Genomic DNA, 19420 nt, shown 5'->3' with positions numbered 1-19420 from the left:
TCCCTTTCGTCACGTGATAGGGAGACGTCAACTTTATCGGGAGCCAGCGCCTTTTCTTCGCTCTTGTGGAATGCCGATGTGTCGACCGCTTATGCTTGAGACACCGACTAGTATACATCTTTGGTTTCATTACAAGTGGTAGAGCTGGTTCGGGTCGACTCATTCGCGGGTATGCTCATTAGGTATGACTGTGGCCACGAAACCGGCGTGCTGCTACGCAGCGGTTCCCACTCTGAGTCAGAAAGCTTTGAGAATGAATGTACCGTCGCTCACTCGACAGTCCGCACTCCTCCAATCTGTTGACAAATGAGCTCATCGTGAAGGGCGTGGTAGGGTGCGGGAGAAGGTCAAGGATCGTCTGGCGTTTTGCTTTGCGTATCTGTGTTGCTGACAGACCTCGTCCGTAGGCCATGCGTTGCGTTCAATACGAACATCAAAATCACTCCGAGATGGAATTGCCAACAAGTAAGTTTGTGAGCACTGGGCAAGAGCTAAGCGCCGATATGTCCCAGCGTGCTCGATCGGCTCGTCAAGATAGTATCGGGAACTCCAACATATCCCAACAGCTTTCTGGGCGGTGCAGACTTGAGGTTGAACCAGGACATGTCCTGGCTGTGTGAGATACCAAAACCTGAACTCGCTCGACAATTGCCACCCTGCTCACCTTCCTTCGGATTAACATTAATGCGGTAACAGCAGAAGGGAGCGCAGGCATGCGGCTGCAACTTCTCAAAACTTCTGCCTGGGACCACCTTTCGCGCGTCACCTTTATCCTCTGCACCCTCACATCGCATGTTGCAACGCTTTGCGCACAGTCCTTCGTTATTCTGTTTCTTGTGTCAGAAGCCCTTGCCCAGGAGCTGACGGCCATGCCTCGGCCAGCGGCCGCCGCTGCCGCGCTGGGTCGGTCGCCACTGCTCAACGATGCCATGGATGTCGATCGTGAATTCAACGAAGACGAGTGTCGTGACTTCTTAAACGCTGTCGGAGACAAGGTCGTGAACTCGTATATCTACTCAATCGGCATGGAGGAGGCATATTCCTCCATCTGGTGGAAGTATGGTCCTGACGGCGCAAGCGACGCTATCAGTCTGCTCCATGACATCCTTGAGGAGGATGATACCGCCGGTGCAGGTCTCGGATTGGATACTGACATTTGGAGACCATGGAAGAAGAACTTTCGATTGCGCAACGTAGGTCTTCCAGTCTCTGTTGCGCGTCCTGCTGACTTGCTCCAGATCAATCCTCAGAATCCCTGGGTCCCTCACATAGGAGTGCGCATCCTGCCTCCAGCCACCCCAACCCAAGTTCGGAAAATTCGGGCCTTGAATTTCCTGCGTGCCACTTCAGCTGCATCCAGTATCTCCGAGGGTGGTGATCAGTCGGCGGCTTCGGCTTCGGAAGCTGCTGCTTCACAGCCTACCACCAACTCAAGCCACGAACACTCTTTGGCTGCTTCCCCCAACTACTTTGGTGAACACGCGCATGGCCCTTCGCCAAAATCAGATGGCGCTGGTGGCAATCGCATAATGACCCCGGCGTTCGCACACCAGCGATATCGTACTCTGTTCGCAACAGGTAATACGTTTGAAGAGTCGCCCCCAGGCGAGACCACAAATGGCAGACAAGACCTTGGCAGAATCACACGGTTGGACTCGATCCTCTCCCATCGGCCGACTATCTCATCGGCTTCGTCTTCGGCGGGAGCCTGCATTGCCCCAATGCAGATTGACTCCTCGGATCTCAGCCCAGCTGTTCACGAGGCATGGATTGCTTTGACAGCAGGGGCGTTGGATAATTCTGGCCCAGGCGAAGCTGCGAGCAATGGTGTTGCAACTTTGCGGCCTTTGCGCTATATTCCGGGTTCAGAAGCCGCGGATTTCGCCGTCTATGCCGAGCAGAATGAGGCCAAACACACGACTGACAATGAGCAGTCCGAGAACATTGCCATTCGTCAGGCTTCAACTGCCGTTGACAACTTTCGCGAAGACGTGCGCCGCTCTCATGACTTTCCAGAAGTTTCCAAGCCGAAGCAACTCTGCCTGGATGTTGGTCGCGACGAAGCATTAGGTCTGCACCGCCTTCAGCAGGCACATCGAAATGCGGCGCTCTTGGCAGGTGAAATCCGCACCCCAGTGACGCCCAGTCACAATCATCGCTCCAGCAACCGAGAGGCCAAGACCAATGACAACACTGAAAAAGAGCACACTGAAGAAGATAGTGGTCGAGCTGAAAGCGCATCGCATGGACAGCCAGAGAAGCGCAAGAGCCATATTGCTCGCCTACTCTCCTTGTTCAGATTCGGCGAAAAGAAAGAGCGAACTGAGCTACGTCGCTCGTTCAGTATTGGAAGAGACCACAGTGCATTGTGTTTCCTCGAATCTTCAAGTGCCTCTCCGAAGCGAAAAGTCAGCGACAGAAGACCTCGGGCTATGACGATATCTGCCGGCTACGACGGTACCTGCTCGCCGCGCAGTACATCTTCATCTGGGTATTACAACAAACCTCTTCCACTGAGTCCTAGCGAGCGTGCTCAAGCCGCTTCTTCGCGCACTCAAAGTTCATCACCGTCACGTATGCGCAGCAGCCATGCCAACCCTCCGTTGACTGCTTCCTCCGCTTCCACTCAAGCTTCCTCCGCCTCTAGCAAGCAACGTTTCCGTAATACCACACGAGATCTGCTCGACTCCTCAGAAATGGACGTTGCGCCGATTCTGCCGGTGGATTTCGTCAGCCACCGCAGCAAAGCCTCTCACCCTGAGCCCCAGAAGTACGTGCAGGAAGCCCTACCGTAAGTGTGCAACAAGTCTGCAGTGCTCTCACTAACATTCGTAGGCGCTTGTCATATTCCAGCGATGCCGCGCGCAACCCCTATTCAGACGCACCTATTCTTGTATCGGCGCCGTCTACCTATGCGCCGCGCAATATTGTACAGCACTTTGGAGAGGAACTGGACAGCGAAGTGACGCCTGTGCCAAAGTTGCCTGGTTCACACTCGGATCCGTATACTGACGAGCTAAGCACTGCGGGTCTTCCCGCGCATGGCCACTATGGTCCGTCTATGTACGTGCATACAAGCTCATCCGCCAGTCCCAAGCAGCCCTTCCTACAACAGCGTGTTGCTGCTGTGTCCTCACGGGCTGGACTCTCCTCGAACATTGAGCAACCTAGCACTGACCTCGAGGAATCTCGCGGAAGGATGAAAGCACGCGCTCAGACGCCCGTGCACCAGAACGAATCCTCTCCACTAAGTGTAAGAAGTCCTCCGAAGCCAGCCAAACGCTCTCAGTCCCCAATGAAGCGACTTCTGGGTTTGGGCAAGAAGACTCCTGTTAAAGACCCGAAACGTTCGACGTCCGGGACGAGAGACCCTACTCCTGGCAGCAGCGCGAAGAAGAGTCTGAAAGAATGGAGCCACAAGATCAAGCACGGTTTCCTTGCTGCGGACATGGAAGAACAACAGCACGAGAGTCATATGGAAGACTATGCTACGGGCAAGTCTGCGCCGGAGCTCCTCGCACCGTCGACATTCCCTATCTCTCTCGATCCATCTTATCAAGCTCGTCTACAAGCTGATCTGGAAATGATGTTAGTCATTAGCGCCAACCGATTTCTCGTTAGGGAAGCTGAACAGAAACGCATTTCCAGGACCAGCATTGACAAGTTTCGACATGATTGGGAATCTAAGAATTTGGCCCAAGTCGTCGAATATCAGTTCGATATGCGCACTCAGCGTGCTCTCATCCTAGACAACCTTAGAACCATCGAGTTCTGCGGATCAATCGCTCGCGACCCCGTTGCACTGACTGCTGCGCTACATGCTTGGGGTGTCATGGCGAACGAAATGCTTGTGCGCACCTTCTGCGTCGGCGACAGCGTTATTCGAAAGTGGCTGAACGACTCTCAGCGCATACTGGAGATGCTCGACGCGCCACCCATCACCTTTGCCATGTTCGACAAAATGTTCACTAAAGCCCTGCTCGTCATCAAGCAGCGACAGCAGATGGCAATTGAATACAACGCGGAGACTGAGGCCAACTCTGCAAGCGAGCAGAGTGAGGGTCACGCTCGCAGCCATTCTCGCAACCCAAGTGAGTCAAGCTATGCTTTCCGCCTTCGAGGTCACAACCGAAGTGTCAGCAATGACAGCTACATTCACGGCCTCTATGGTAGTATGGCTGCACAGCTTGAAGCTCTAGAGGCCACACCTTCCGAACATGTCCCTTCCTCTCGAACCGTCAACATAGACTATGGTCCCAACACCATCCCTCAGCCCCGTGTTCAGCACTGGGACGCGGTCACAGCAATCCCAAATGCTAGCTCATCTGCGCTTGAGACTTCAAACAGCGCGACGCGAGAAACCTTTGACAAGTCCCGTGGCAACCGAGATAGCCCCAGACGGCGTGCCACCCCTGCGGCCCGCGCTGACCCCTTTGACCGCCGCAGTCCCAGCCGCGGTGGCATCCGCGAGGTCTGATTGAGGGGTTGCCACCATTTTGGGTATGAACCACGATTTGGCCGAAGAAGTAACTTCTGGCTGTGTTTATTGATTTTGTGATTTTCCGCGATGATACCCTGTGCGAGAATGAGATGCGATCCATATGACCTTGATTCAATCGCACATCGGCCACTAGTTCGAGCAGATGACAGTCCCGCTCATATCGGCGACCAGACCGACCAAAAAGTTTGAGATTAGACATAGAAGATGAATGAAAAGTCATGTCATGACACTAGCGCTGGGCTGTCCACTCGTCTACGATGTCTTCCAATTGCTCTTCGCTGACCAAGTTGCTCAGAGTGCTGAGCACCATCTTCGACACATCGAGGACGCATCACGAAAAGCCGTAACCTTTGCCAGCCCGCACACTGCCCATACCGTTCCCACTCGCAGACATACCGACTCCTTCGATACCACCCATATCACCTCCCATCTCGCCGTCCTCCCACTCCCGCCAGCCGCTCATCGCCACCAAGCCTGTGTAGCCCCAGACACACTCCCCCAGCACCCGCTCACCCCCACGGTTCACCTTGCCACTAACTCCCCTCCACTTCTTGAAAACTCCCACCATGTTGGCGCGATAGTCCGTCAGGAATGACCGAGCCAGGAATACCGCCTGCTCATTCTGACTCCCTCGGCTCGTGAAGACACTGAGCAGCACTCGCAGTGTTGGTGCCAGTAGTTGATAGTAGTTCTGCAGCGCACTTTGGCTGGCCATCGTGGTGGTGGCTTGTTGCGAGAGGGCGGTAGCATTGCGGGCTTGTCGTGGGTTGAGGCTTTGGTTGAAAGATGACATGTTGGTACCAGAGGCCGACGCAGGAGCAGAGAAGCCCAAGTCAGGGTCGGCGCGAAAAAGGAGCGAGTCTCGGATTGCGGGTATAAGGCCAGCGTCAAGCAGCGCGGCGGCCCCGACACGCGTAAGAGAGATGTGTAGAAGTAGAAGCATCCGGGATTGGTGAAGGGTTAGCAGATGGTATCGGACTATTTGTTTGCATTAGTAACCCGGTGAAAAAAGGGCAGAGGCAGTCTTACGTGAAGGCTCGGTGTCCTGGAAGTCAGCGGCGATGTGCTTGATGGGATCAATGATGATCTCGAGGACGTTGGCGTTGACCAGGGAGTCGAGAACGTAGGACGACTTTTCGCTACGGGCGAGGGACACGAGGAGTGAGAGTAGATTGAGGGCATTTAACCGGGAGCTATCGGCGCCGTCCTCGGCATCATCGGACAGTATGTTGATTAGCCGCATGTTCGAGGAGCGAATGCAATCCATGCTGTTGGCGCGGGCCTTTCGATTGGTGTCGTTGTTGGCAGTGTCAGCACTGGTGATACGATTCAGATATTGCGTACAGATGCTGTAGAGGATGCTGCGTTGCCCCGGAGCGCCGGTGGCCATAAGAATCCCATCAACGCTGGCTCGGAAGAGCTGGAAGAGCTTCTCGGTGATGATGTTATCAAGCCGCTCCTGCTTGAGTCGTTCGTGCTCGACGTTGATCTGACTGGAAGCCTGATCACGAAGGACTTCCGATGTGCTAATCGACGACAACGCGAAGAGCAGACTATCAGCAATCCGTGCTAATTCTATCGTGTCCTCAGATTCTTGAGCCACAAGGGCATCAAGCTTGGGGAGGATGAGCTGAAGAACTTGCAAGATGAATTGTGTCTTGGCAGATGCCTCCATCGGGCAACAGTCAATGATGGCAACAACCATGTCAACATAGCTGCGCAGTGTCGTCCGCCATGCTTGACGTGCCAGCAGCAGGCGATTTTTCGCTTCAAGGTGAGCTGCAATCATCTCACTTTCGAAGCGAAGTTGCTCCTCATCGATCGGGGCAGAAGAAGTGGGCTGGCCTTGTCGCTTCAGAAGCTCGTCTTTGTCTCCCTGAAGAGCTTCCTTGATGAGCGATACATCATGAAGGCTGGGTTTATCATCTGTAGCCTCAGTCATGAAACCGGTAGCATCAAGCATACCAAAATACTGCGTCTCTGGTACGACAATGTCAAACGACAGATCCAGCTCCAGGAAGTCGGCAAGATCGAAAAGATTCGCATGCCCAAGAGGCATTCCCGCAATATCGCTACCAAGCATTGTCTGCAAGTGCTGCTTCATCACAGTGGCAAGGTTCTCCGAAGATGCGGTACGGATTTCCTGGGACGTATAGAGGTACAACGCGCCACGAAAATCTAATAGCTCTGTCAAAGCGTCTCCTGACCTTGAGAACCAGTACTCTGGGTCAAACATAAGCTTGCCGTCCCAGTGACTGCTTTCTGAGATCACCTCCTGACTCGCGATGAGCGTCTTCAGGAGCTGGTAGCGCCGCAGTTGCGAGATTGTGATCTCAGTAGACACTGGTGACGACCAAAGCTGACGCAGAACTTGCATGCCAGCAGATTTGAGATGTATTAACCAAGACACAAAGCCAGTCTCGTCACCATGCGGATAGTCCCGAACGAGAGCTATGAGGCCGTCAAATAACGACATACCATTCTCGAACGCATCTGCAACAGTCAGGCGCTCCCCGAGTCGCCTGAAGCCAAGTAAGATGTGGGCAATGTTCGCCAGCTCGGGTTGTGTTTCCAAGCAGGCGTTCAAGAAAGCAATCACCCCGTCTTTGTACAGGTAGCCCGGGGCTTCGAAAGCACCCTCGAGCTCACGCTCATCGACCTGGAGCTTGACAGCAAGCAACTCTGATACGTTCATAAGGGTGGCGATAGCGTTCGGGCCGAGAAGGTCGACAATTCGCCTTGATCGATCGTGAAAGGTATGCTGGGCCATGAAATGGTTGTTCAGCTTCGCCGAGCTGGACAGCTTCTGGAGAAGTGATAAGGCCTTCAACGACAGATCAAGGTGGTCGCTTGCTGCATACTGACACAAGTCTAGAATGATCTCGGGGTGTGCCAAGACGTGCTCCTCCATAGATGCCTGGCCAACCAAAGATCTCTCGTAGGGTGTCTCTTTAAGTAGTGGCTTGACTACATCGAGATAGGTTGCCTGCGATGTCAAGGCTTGGTTAATGACATCGACCGTTCGCTGAATGCTTTGAACGAGTGGCGACTCGGAGAAAGCGCCAGTCACATCTTGTTGGGAAGACTTGAATATTCGCATGAGAGGTTTGTCCATCTCTGTGCTCAAAACCCATTGCATCAGCCTTGCAAAAGGATGCCGCTGCATGTAGGTGACAATCTCTGTCGACGCAGTCTTTGCTAGCCCGCGGTTGAGTAAAGCAGCTCTGTTCTGATCGAACGACTCCAGGCCAATTGCAATTGCATCGAGGCAGTGAAATGTACACAGGAGCGCTTGCGGCGTTTCTGATACTTCACCAAGGCGCTTGGTCAGGATTTGCCCGCAAAGGAAATCGATGTATGGCACGATTCCGGCGCTCCGATATGTCGAGCCGAGATCCTGGGGAAAAGTCGGCAGGCTGTGTCCTTGCACGGGGATTAATAATGTGCGCAAGAGGCTCACGAAAGCGTCATATTGATCGATCGACGAGGCGATCGTTGCCAGGGTATTCTGGAGGGCAGCAATTGTTGACGCAGGAGTGGCATCCGTCTTCGTTGTGGCGGATTTGACAAGCTCGCTGCCATTTGACGCCCATTCATCGATTTTGACCCACATCGCTGCGCCTCTATGCCAATCCTTGTCTGTTAGCATAGCATCGAGGGTGGCAAAGATGCTGGCTTTGAGATACGAAGGAACCGGACCAGAGCTTAGCAAGAGCAGCACGCGCGGGAAGTCGACAGAATGTTGTAGCACGAACTGCCTCGTAACGGGACTGTGCCGACACAGATGAGCGATAAGCCTTAGGTAAGATGACAACATGATCGGGGTCTCGGTTTCGTTCATATCAGTCGGGAGAATTTTGCGATTCGCCAGGTTCGATGTCGTAGTTCGTTCGTGAACCTTGAGAGCATACAGTTCGAGCTCGGCAAACATCTGTGCAAAGTTCATGGACGGTACACGGCGCGATCGTGATAAAGAGGTAGGAACTGATTCTTCCAGAAGAAAAGTGTGAGCCGCTGCAGCTCCATCCGCACCCTCGGCAATCGAACAGAGCATCTCGCAGAATGCGCTGACACGGGGAACAGTCTGTCTTTTCGAGGCCCACAAGAGGAAGCCGTACAGTGTACTCTCTTGATCCTCCCACCATTGCTCCGCTGCATCTGGTCGATTCTCAAATGCGAACGAGATCAAAAGTAAGAGGGCTTCCATATGCATAGGTAGAGGGCGATCTGACTTGGGGTCGGGGCGGATGCCTTGCTGCATCGTAGCAATCTGTTCTAAGCGCAACTCGTCTTCTTCAGTCTTCAACTGTCGAATGCTATCGGGCATGTTTGAGATCCATGCTTCGGTGAACGATTCCAGGGACTCCATCATCATGATACGGAAGTATTCTGATGTCTGCTCCCCGTCCAAGCTGAACTCGGGAGAATTGCTCAGAAGATGAAGCACCAATTCATTACGAGCAGGGGGGCGCCAAGCATTGTTGGTTATGGTCAAGGAGATAGCTAGGAGAAAGCTGAGAGCATGTTCCTTTAAGGCGTACTTGAGCTGCTCCGGGCACCTCTTCGCATCTGGCTCATGTTCTCGGCCAGGCCCGAACAGACTGCTATACTGCACAGTCCAGCAAGCGCGCAAGACTGCATGAAAAGGGTCGAGAGCGGTAGCTGCGCGATCTGGCTTCGGCAAAGCGCCGAAAATGCCATTCAGAGTTTGTGCAGGTCCAGGCTCGGATACGTAGTCCACTTGACCATACTTTCTGAAAGCTGCAGAATATGCAGGTAGGTAATGCACGAGCAGGATATCAAGCTTTTGCCATCTCTGCGTCGTGGCGTGCAGCTTATGCAGATCATTGATGCTCGAATAGCCGGGCTCTGGCTTGAAAAGATAAGCAAGAATGCAGCTCAGGGCTTCGTGTTGTTTAAGAAGGCTACCCTTCTGGAACTCTAGGATTGCATCGTACTCTGGCCCAGCAAGCTGCCCCACGGTCTCCTTGTTTTGTAGTTGGTTGTTCACAGCGTTGTACCGGTCTTCGAGCATCTGCAAGCCAGCCAGACATTTTGAGATGTAAAGAGATCCATTGTCAGGCTTTACTGTGGTTTGCAAGACCTCTTTGACGATCTTCTCAAACCCGTCAAGTCGCAAAGCTGAATCTAGTTCGAGATCCTCCGCATGTTGCAACACCAGGCGCAGAGACTGTAGAAGGAGATCGCGACGGTCCTGATAGTCGGCTACAGCTTTCGCGATGAAAGTGAGGTTTGGTCCGACAGTGTCGCCATAGTCTCTAACAATGATTTTGGCTGTCTCGATCTCGTTAAGGTCGATTGCGGTGCCCAAAGCGACGCTGATGTGTTTGAACTCGTCGTTAATGCCGAATTCTGTGGCGTCCGTTGCATCACCAAGAACCACTTTGCCTGACCTGTATAACTCCTTATCTTTCTCCGAGGGCTCGGGCTTGTCAAGCAGATTGCGGAAGTCGTCCAAGGTTGACTCAAGTTCGAAGAGAAGGCGATCGAGCGTCGCCAGGCGCTTCTCGGTGAAGGCCACTAGGTCAGCATGTAGACCCTGGAGTCTTTCAAGGCTGTCCATACTGACCGAGACGTTCAGCGGCGATGTGCGGTACAGTTTGTGCTCAGAGAGGACGCGTCGAGATACAATGCAAAGAATTTGGAGCGCGTTGGAGGCGGAGGCGGAGAAAGTCTTGGCGCGGCTCGCTTATAAGAAGGAAACCCAGCATCACGCGGAAGGCACAGCTTATTCACCATCGCTTTCCTGCTCCTAGTAATTTTTCGACAAGCTTGGTGCTATCTCCATATGATGGCCGTCGAGTCTCGCACGAGCCACAGTGGATGCAGTTGGTCAGATGGCCAGGGACGAGAGGGACGATATCTTCTCGGCTTTAGGTACGCCCCGAACCCTCTGAAGACCTTTCGCGCGTACTCGCGCAGATCCCGTGTTGACCATATACTGACGTGCGCACCAGCGAAGCTCGATGGGACAACTAAGAATGTGAGAAAGAATGGCATCGAGGAGCTTGCATCCGTTCTCAAATCGAGACGCAATCGGGATACTCTCGCTGATCACGATCTCCATCGCGTGCTCGAATGGATCTACCAAGCCGTGAAGACATCCAGATCGGCCCATGTCAAGGCCACTCGATCTTCCAAGTCGACCACTGCTACCGACAAGCTTGAAGTTTGTGCGGCGGCCCTCCGCGCCACAGTCGAAGCCGGTCATGCCGTGCTCAGTTTCAAGACCGCTACTTCGGTACTAGACCATATCAGAGAGTCTCTGCCCATATCTGATGATGAGCTATGCGAACCTCTTCGTACTGATTACATCAAAGCATTCCGAGTACTGGTAGACTATGCCTCGTTTACAGAATGTCTGAAGGAGAAGCAGTGGCAAGGCTATCTCGAATTCATCGTCAACTTGATATCTGTGTCAACAGGAGATGATATCCTCGGGAGTTCGTTTGCTTCGAGCCGAGAGGCAAGTTTATCTAAGAGTGGAACCCCTCTTTCTGTACGGATAAGCCATTCTGCGGCTTCTCGCGGTGCGCAATCAAAGTCTCACAAGACACTGGACGACCTGATCGCTGCTCTACGCTCTCTGACTGCGCAAGCGAATGCTCCCGTCCTTGAGAGAGCGGAGCTGATTCTGGATACTGTGATCGATTGTCTGTTCTCGACGACAAGATCACAAGACGTGGCTCTCGAAACTTTCAACAATGTGGCTCAAGTGCTGCTGGGCAGTGACGTTCGTCTGCTGCACCGAAGTATCCTCGCACTCGTCCCAATCTTTCGACGAATATGGACAACGAAGTCTTCGACAACACGAGATCAGCTGCTTGGAACTCTGTCATTCTGCCAGTGCTTTTTTGTGGCAAAGCCTACGTCACCGATCGCTCTCGAGCTCGACACCAAAACGCAGCTGCTGGACGTCCTACAGACGGAGTATCAAAGCAGAAGCATTCGGGATATCTTCCAGATTGATGACCTTTCCCTCCTCCTGAGGATGAACCCAACTGGCCAGGTCTGTCATGCTCTGATTGCTCAGCCCAGTTTAGCCTCTCCGCTTTCGAACTGGCTTATGCTCTTGACAATAGCTCGATTACACTACGGAATTCATACCTCGACGCCACAGTCAGAACAGGACGACATATCGCAGAACCAGCCCAGAAAACGTCGGAAGGTGTTGACTCCTTTTGGAGAGCTCTGCCAACAAGCCACGAGGAGCACTGGCTTGGCTCAGGTTACCTCACTTCAGATCCTGGCCTGGAGCTTGAGCGAGCCCTTCGGTGATCAGATGTTTGAGGACCATCAATACGTGTTCGAGGATCTAGTTGCTTTGCTTGCCAACGAAAGCTCACCCGCTACTCCTTGGACTCTGTTGGTCTTGACAAATCTTGCTTTGTTGAGACAAGCTGCGGACAGCCGGTACGGGGTGCTCTGGAAGCGTGTGTGGGACTCGACCTGCAGGGCAACTGCTACGGCGAATCTAGCTCGTCCTGCTTGTCTACTAATTGCGACTGTGGTTCAGAGGCGGCTACTTGAAACATACCTGACCGCGCCTCTCTTGCAGAGCTCTCTTTTCTCCGGTGGTAAGAATGGCCCCGGCATCCTCGCAGATACCGCCTTCCTGATGTTCATCAACATCTTGCAATCAGATCTCCTCGACCGTGAGACCGCCTTCGAGGCTTTCAGCATGAAAGTCATATCATGGCTTTCAATCTATTGGAGCCTACCAAGCACGCTCGATCGAATACACAATGCACAGGTGGCAGCTTACGCTCAACCAGAGCTCGTGTGTACCTTACTGGCAGCCCTAAAAGGCGCGAGTCTGGCGATCAAAACCGTACCTAGACAACAGAGTGTATCGTCACTCGCCTTACTCGAAGCGTGGTCTCGAGAATCACAAGACCTGGGATTTATTATGGCTGGGAGCCCATTCGCTGTTGAGTTAACGTCGAATCAGGTCATAAACCTCACGTCAGTCTCACTGAGCGGCAAAATTCGTCTTCGTCTTGAGTCTGCTATCGTCGAGCTCTTGCAAGTCAAGCTACACGACTTCCAAGGTTCTTGGGGGATATTCAATTCAGCATCACGAGGAAGTGGTGTCAGCAATGACATCCTTCTCATTGCAACGTCTCTTTGCGTGGTGAGCTACGCAAGCTCTGGGCGATCCACAAATGACCCGACGCCGCCGAATACTACGCAAGAGCTGCCGACACAGTTGTGGGCTTCGATTCAGGACTTGCTCTCCAAAAAGAATCCCGAGTCCCATAGTCGATTATTTCTCGTAGCTTCTAGGGTTCTACGAGTCCAAGATGGTCTTTACGCGGAAGACTATTTTCACGCGAAGCAACTCTTGCCCTGCACAATAGTGCTCCGTCAATTGCTCAAGGACGCAGTCCAGCAATCTGAAGACGCGGAGATTGATGACGACGCAGAGGTTTTCGAGACAGTTCACTCACGGACTTCGCAAGGATCACAGCTCTCATCCGCGGTCTGTCAGGTGGATGTTGTGCGACGCGAGCCACTCAACGCCCAAGTACTAGCTGACAGCCTGGCGTCTTGCATCCTAGACCTTACTTCGGAGATAGAGAAAGGCCGCAGCGATGGCCATCTCTCAGCCAAGGCCTCGGCATCCTTCGTCGATGAAGTCTTGCTATTAGAGCCGGAGGAGCTTCTCAATGCTCGAAAGTCCCTTTACAGCTTCCTCGCAATTCACCCTTCCTTCGAACGCCAGGATGTTGCCAGGCTCATTGAAGCTTTAATCAACGCATGCCTCCACAAAAGCAAATTTGAACGAAGTGAGGCAGCGCTGTGTCTCTGTGCCAAGACCCTCACTTACCTTGCCCAGTACTGGACTGCCGATGGCACAGATGATTTAGTATCACTGACAGATGACATGTACACGCATTTCATTGAGGATGTGATGGGTAAACGCAGGGCCTCCTCGACAGTCCTGTACAGCATTGCAGAAATGCTCGACGCTGTTGCAAGCCACGCTCCCAATTTCGGAAAGGGGAGCTATCCATCGATACGAACCAGTCTGCTGAACGTCCTCCGCGACGCTTCGTGCCTCATTAAGGTTCGAATTGCACCTATTCTGACCCGACTGTTCGAGCGGTTTGTGCTAAGTGAGCACGGTGCAATCTTCGGTGATATCGTAGATGCGCTGCCAAGGAACAACGATAACATCGATGGTATCAGCGCACGTTTTCACATCCTGGCAGACTTAGGTTCCAAATGGCATACGATTCTCCGGCAGGCGATCTATTCACTCTTCGAGACTGCTGCCAGTGTGCCGTCATTAGCTGAGCTTGGCTCATCGCAGGTCGTCAGCATGTGCACGAAGCTTCACCTGGGATCCCCAAAGGAGCTGTTCTCGTTGTTCTCTTCCCCAATCCTACATACGTGGCTCGGACTAGGGAAGCTCAATGAGGTACCATTTCGCACCTTTGGCTACCACTCTCTGAAAGAATTTTGCCTGGAGAATGAGGATGAGCTAGTCGCTCAGACTGCGCTTCGTTCTTCTGGAGCACACGCAAAAGAGCTTGCTGAGATCCTCGATAAGACGTGGAAAGCCATGCTGCAACAAAACTTTGCGCGCGCAGAGGCATATTGCCTGGCGTCCCAAATCTCTATCCCAGATAAAGACCAGCTTGCAGCAAATTCCGAGGCAGCAATAAGAAAAGACCTCACAACATCGACCTATGCTCTGTCGATCCAGGCGGAGCTACCTGCAATTATAGCCATGTTGTTCAAGACGTTGCAGGATGATCGGAACATCGAGAGGGCTTTCGAAAAGGCTGGCCTGGTGAAAGCCCTGGCCGTTTTCCGTGAGATGTGTCACACGTCGAAGTCTGGTGCGGTATCATTTTCGGTGCAACAACCAAATTTCCGTTCTCGATTCCTGATTGACGAGATTCAGTGGCTCTGCAGTCGGACCGACCACGAATTCGCTGACATCTGGTCACCCGCAATGCTGACCTTTGTACAGCGCTCTCTTCTGCAAAGCGCTCACCCTGCGCTTGGTCCTCTACATGCTTCCACTGTACTGCGTAAGCTGCGGATCGTTGTCGCATTAGGCGCTGCAGATTCTGTACGAGGATACCCTCTCGAGATGCTCCTGCACAATCTGCGCCCCTATCTCACCGTCTTTCAGTGTTCTGAGGATGCAATTAACATCTACCAGTACCTACTAAAGGAGGGGCAAAGATACTTACAATCGCGCCTGTCATTCGTCGCCGGGCTTAGTATTTCTGTTTTCGCGTCTCTTACAGCTTTCGTTGCCTTGTCTCAAGACAGCACCACACAAGAGAGCCATTTCCTCTCGACTATGTCCAATGCTGAATCATTCCGGAACTGGCTTGGTACGTATTTGCTTGGGTTAGAAGTGCAAGAGGGAGAGAAGTCAAAATTTGAGACACTTTGTGCCATCGTTGGACATGCGAAATCCATGAATGGTAGTGGAAGCAGCTCACAGAGTTCACACCAGGGGGCAGTTCTCCTTCTGCTGCTCGAGGACCAGTGCTCCGAAAAGCCATTGCTACAACCAACGGATTACTATTTATCAATTTCGATCCTCTGTAACGATTTCGTCGGAGCCACTAGTCCAGCAGATGACATACTGGCTTCCCCTGCAGACGCAGCCCGGATGATACCGACCCTAGAGAAGACCTTGCGCCATGCGACAGTCAATAAACAGTTCCAAGCGTGGGCTGCTCACACAATCGGCAAAGGGATATCGCTCCAGGGTCCGTTTGCAAGCGTGTCCCTTACGAGGGAGGCAGATCCGCTGATTCAGGCTGGACACAGTCTGAATGAGTCGTCGTCTTATGGTAGCATCGTTATATTCTGGGAAAGATTACTCTGGTCTCAGACCGGAGCAGCAGCAGCATCGGCCGAACAGTGTCTCCAGGTTATTGCGAGTGGCCTCGAGTCCAGCCATGTAGCTGAATTACTCAGCTCAGAATCAAGTCAGCGCTTGTTGAAGGAACTCCGCTTCGAAAAGGTCATCTGTCCTGCCATGCGGAATCAGTCAGGCAAGGCTCGACAAGGAAGAGCACTTCAACATTGGCATCTCACTATGGCTCGTCAAAACTGGGCTGCAGAGTTGCTTGTCACTTTGTGCACTGAACTGGAGCAGGATCTCATTCTCAGTACACTCGAGTGTTTCGCAAGCATTGAGCCTGAATCAGCCGCACTTCTACTACCATATGTGGTGCATATTGTTCTGTCAGCAGAGCTAGACGGCTCCCAGAAGGTTCGTGCCAAACTCTCCGACATTTTCACAGACCTGTTCGCGAACGACAACAAACTACGACAACAGGACACTCGTCTCGCCCTTGATACTATCATCTACCTCCGAAGATGCAGCATACCAAACGAGAACAATATCTCCCGACGGGATGGGTGGCTTGATGTCTCCTATGCAGATGCTGCAAAAGCTGCGGCACGCTGTCAGATGTGGCATACCGCATTACTACTACTCGAGTCGCACCAGGCAAACATACATCTACAGTCAAGTCGTACATCTCGCAGGTCCACGGACTCAGCAGAACGAAGTCTTCCTGACATTGTTGATGCTATTTTCCAAAATGTTGATGATCTTGATTTCTTCTATGCAGGCCACGAAGACGTGGATGTCCAGTCCATTGTCCAGCGACTTGAACATGAAGCCGCTGGGGAGAAGATGCTTTCGTTCCAGTCCGCCATGTTCGACGCTCGAGGCCGTGCTGATGGCCGGTCCAGTGCCTTTGCAGACTCGACCAATGCCACGGTGCGGGCTCTAAGTTCAGCCAATTTGAAAGGCCTATCACAAGTCGTGAGCGGACTGTCAAATGGACAGCTCAATGCAGTGGCCATAATGGCTGATGATGCCGCATTCGGCCTACTGGATTGGAACGTGCAGCCCGAGGAAACTTCCACAAAACACACCGGGTCTGCGCTCAGTCACCTGAGAGCTCTTTCGACCGCGTCCGACAAACATGCCATAATGGCATCGCTTGACGATGGCCTGTCGTCCCTCGGCCAACATCTAACGACATTTCGACTTCAGCACGGAGAGCATGAGGAGAGCCTCATCGGCCTGGCCCTTCTGTCGGAAGCTAAGGATGCACTATCTTGCTCCAGCAAAGACGATATCGAGTCATACTTTGAGTCCCTGGGTAGTATAGACAAGTGGGGTTCGAAGGAAGACTTCGATGTTGTCTCCAGGTTTCTAAACACCCGGGAGTATGTCTTTGGTACCATCTCGCGCAGCCAGCACCTGCGTACAGCTGTCGGTCTTACAGCGCCACAAGCGCTACTCCTGGAGGCAAGATCAGTTCGGCAATCTCTGCAGCTTGCGCAGAAGCACAACAGTGCTCAATTTTCGCTCTCTCGCGCAACCTACTTCTCCGACCTTAGTCGTACAGCAGAGCCACTGGGCGTAAATATCGAGGTCGCCTCACACTATGATCTAGCGAGAACGCTTTGGGCGCAGGAGGAAGCAAGTGCTTCGGTTAAGATCCTGAGGGGTCTAAGTCAGAGCTCTGACCTGGACAAGCAAGCCATACCGGTTACGCTCTCTGAGATACTTGCAGACCTCGGCCAGAAAGTAACGGAGGCACGGCTTGAGCCTCCTAATGAAGTCATCGAGAACTACCTGGTGCCAGCCTACAAAGAGCTTGGATCCGACTCCGCAAGCGCGAAAGCAGGCCAGATCTTCCACATATTCGCCGCGTTCTGTGACGGTCAGCTGCAAGATCAAGAAAGTCTGGATGAGTTCCATCGCCTCACAGCCATCAAGGAGACAAAGGAGGCCGAAATTGATGACTTGAAAAAATTGCTGAATAACCGTGAGACGAAGAATCGCGATCATATCAAGAATGCCTACAGCAAAGCCGTTACTTGGTACAAGCTAGACAAGGAAGAGTGGGATCGTGTGCGGCAGAACCGCGAAAGCCTTGTGCTAAGATGCATCGAACACTACCTTCTTTCGCTGAAAGCGTCAGATAGTTTTCCGAACGACACGCTTCGAGTGCTGACCATCTGGCTCGATGAGGCCGACGAACCAAAGGCAACCGAAATAGTAAATACTCATCTCAGAAACGTCCCGTCATGGAAATTTGCGGGATTGGTCAACCAACTGATATCGAGACTTCTGGACAGCGAGGACGGGTTTCAGCAGTGCCTGATGGATATCATGTTCCGCATCTGTTCGGATCATCCATTCCACAGCCTTTATCAGCTTTTTGCTGCTTGCAAGAGCAAGAGCAACAAGAATGACGAAGTTGCAGTCTCCCGCCACGCGGCAGCGAACAAGCTGGCAGATGCGATTTTGAAGCGAAGCAGGTCCAAAGAGGTTTGGCCTACGGTTCACAATATCAACATAGCCTTTGTGAGAATCGCACAAGCAAGGCTCAACGACAAGGATGTCAAAATGAACTCCAAGCTACCTTTGAGTAATCTTCCTGCCGGCGCTGATCTCATCCGAGATGTGAAGAACGGCTCCAGGCGGATCCCTCCACCGACTATGAAGATCGCCATTCGGCCTGATCGAAAGTACTCTTCCGTCCCGGTTATGGTCGATTTTGAACGCGATGTCACCATTGCCGGTGGCGTGTCGGCTCCAAAGGTGGCTGCAGTCATTGCAACGGATGGCTCCCGACACAAGATGCTGCTCAAAGGTGGCAACGATGATCTTCGACAGGACAGCATAATGGAACAGGTTTTCGAGCAGGTGTCCAACCTTCTGCAAGATCACCGCGCGACTCGCCAGCGCAAGCTGGGGATCCGCACCTACAAAGTCGTTCCTCTGCTCGCCAACGCTGGCATCATCGAGTTCGTCCAGAACACCACGCCTCTACACGAGTATTTGCTTCCAGCACACCATCGCTACTTTCCCAAGGATTATACACACAACCGTTGCCGCAAGGAGATCAGCAACGCCTCCTCCAAACCACTCGGACAGCGCATTCAAGCCTATCGCACCGTATGTCAGAACTTCCACCCGGTCATGCGCTTCTTCTTCATGGAGCATTTCCTTGACCCAGATGACTGGTTCTACAAGCGCCTCAATTACAGTCGCTCGACCGCTGCCATTTCCATCCTCGGTCACGTCCTTGGCCTCGGCGATAGGCATGGCCACAACATCCTTCTTGATACCAACACTGGCGAAGTGGTTCACATCGATCTCGGTGTTGCTTTCGAAGCAGGTCGCGTTCTGCCGATCCCCGAGGTGGTCCCTTTCCGTTTGACCCGCGATCTGGTAGATGGAATGGGCATCTCCGGCGTCGAAGGTGTATTCCGACGATGCTGCAACTTCACGCTCGAGGCCTTGCGCCGCGAGCAGGAATCCATCATGACAATCTTGGACGTCTTGCGCTACGATCCTCTCTACTCGTGGTCAGTCTCCCCTCTGCGTGTGGCGCGAATGCAGGAAAACGCAAATCGTGCTGGCGGGGCAGGGCAGGAGACCAATGCGACGAGCACAACTGACGGTGCCCTCCCCGGTGGCGGAGGGAGGAGAAGAGACATTGACGAGAGTGCAGAGGCGAGCAGGGCCCTGGCGGTGGTGGCTAAGAAGTTGGGCAAAGGCCTGAGCGTCGAAGCCACCGTCAACGAGCTGATCCGACAGGCGAGCGATGAACGGAACTTGGCGCTGCTGTTCTGTGGGTGGGCGGCTTATGTATAGAATGAGGGAGGCATGGAAGGGAGTGCTATTTCCTGTAGTGACTGCATCTTTCTAAAAAGGATGCGTCTGAAAGGTTCATGGAGGAGTCGAAATGCTGCGTTCGAGCAAGCGATTCAGCGGATATGTTTGTTCTTCGTTACCCAGAAATAGAGGAGTACATTAGCAGCGACGAGCACATATATTTCGATCAAAAGTTACACGAGACTCACCCCTCTGTCGCGGGATGCGTGTCGATA

General features: G+C 52.9%; 3 protein-coding genes across 3 annotated transcripts; 2 read left to right on the top strand and 1 right to left on the bottom strand.

Moving 5' to 3' along the window:
- Window positions 1–713: 713 nt before the first annotated feature.
- HMPREF1541_04221 (uncharacterized protein) lies at window positions 714–4477 on the top strand (the record flags this gene model as incomplete). Its single annotated transcript, XM_008718567.1, has 3 exons — window positions 714–1193; window positions 1239–2791; window positions 2836–4477. The coding sequence occupies 3 exons, from the start codon at window positions 714–716 to the stop codon at window positions 4475–4477; spliced, it is 3675 nt and encodes a 1224-aa protein (XP_008716789.1).
- A 355-nt stretch (window positions 4478–4832) lies between these two features.
- HMPREF1541_04220 (uncharacterized protein) lies at window positions 4833–10085 on the bottom strand (the record flags this gene model as incomplete). The annotated part of the gene is made up of 3 exons (XM_008718566.1): window positions 4833–5479; window positions 5531–5963; window positions 6018–10085. 3 exons carry the CDS (start codon window positions 10083–10085, stop codon window positions 4833–4835), a joined length of 5148 nt encoding a protein of 1715 aa, XP_008716788.1.
- A 228-nt stretch (window positions 10086–10313) lies between these two features.
- On the top strand, window positions 10314–19184 carry HMPREF1541_04219 (uncharacterized protein; the record flags this gene model as incomplete). Its single annotated transcript, XM_008718565.1, has 1 exon — window positions 10314–19184. One exon carries the CDS (start codon window positions 10314–10316, stop codon window positions 19182–19184), a length of 8871 nt encoding a protein of 2956 aa, XP_008716787.1.
- Between the last annotated feature and the right edge of the window lie 236 nt (window positions 19185–19420).

The sequence above is a fragment of the Cyphellophora europaea genome (assembly GCF_000365145.1).
Source record: "Cyphellophora europaea CBS 101466 unplaced genomic scaffold supercont1.3, whole genome shotgun sequence".
NCBI classification, from domain to species: Eukaryota; Fungi; Ascomycota; class Eurotiomycetes; order Chaetothyriales; family Cyphellophoraceae; genus Cyphellophora; species Cyphellophora europaea.
The sequence above is the reverse complement of the archived record's forward strand: the minus strand, read 5'-3'. Positions and strand labels throughout refer to the sequence as shown.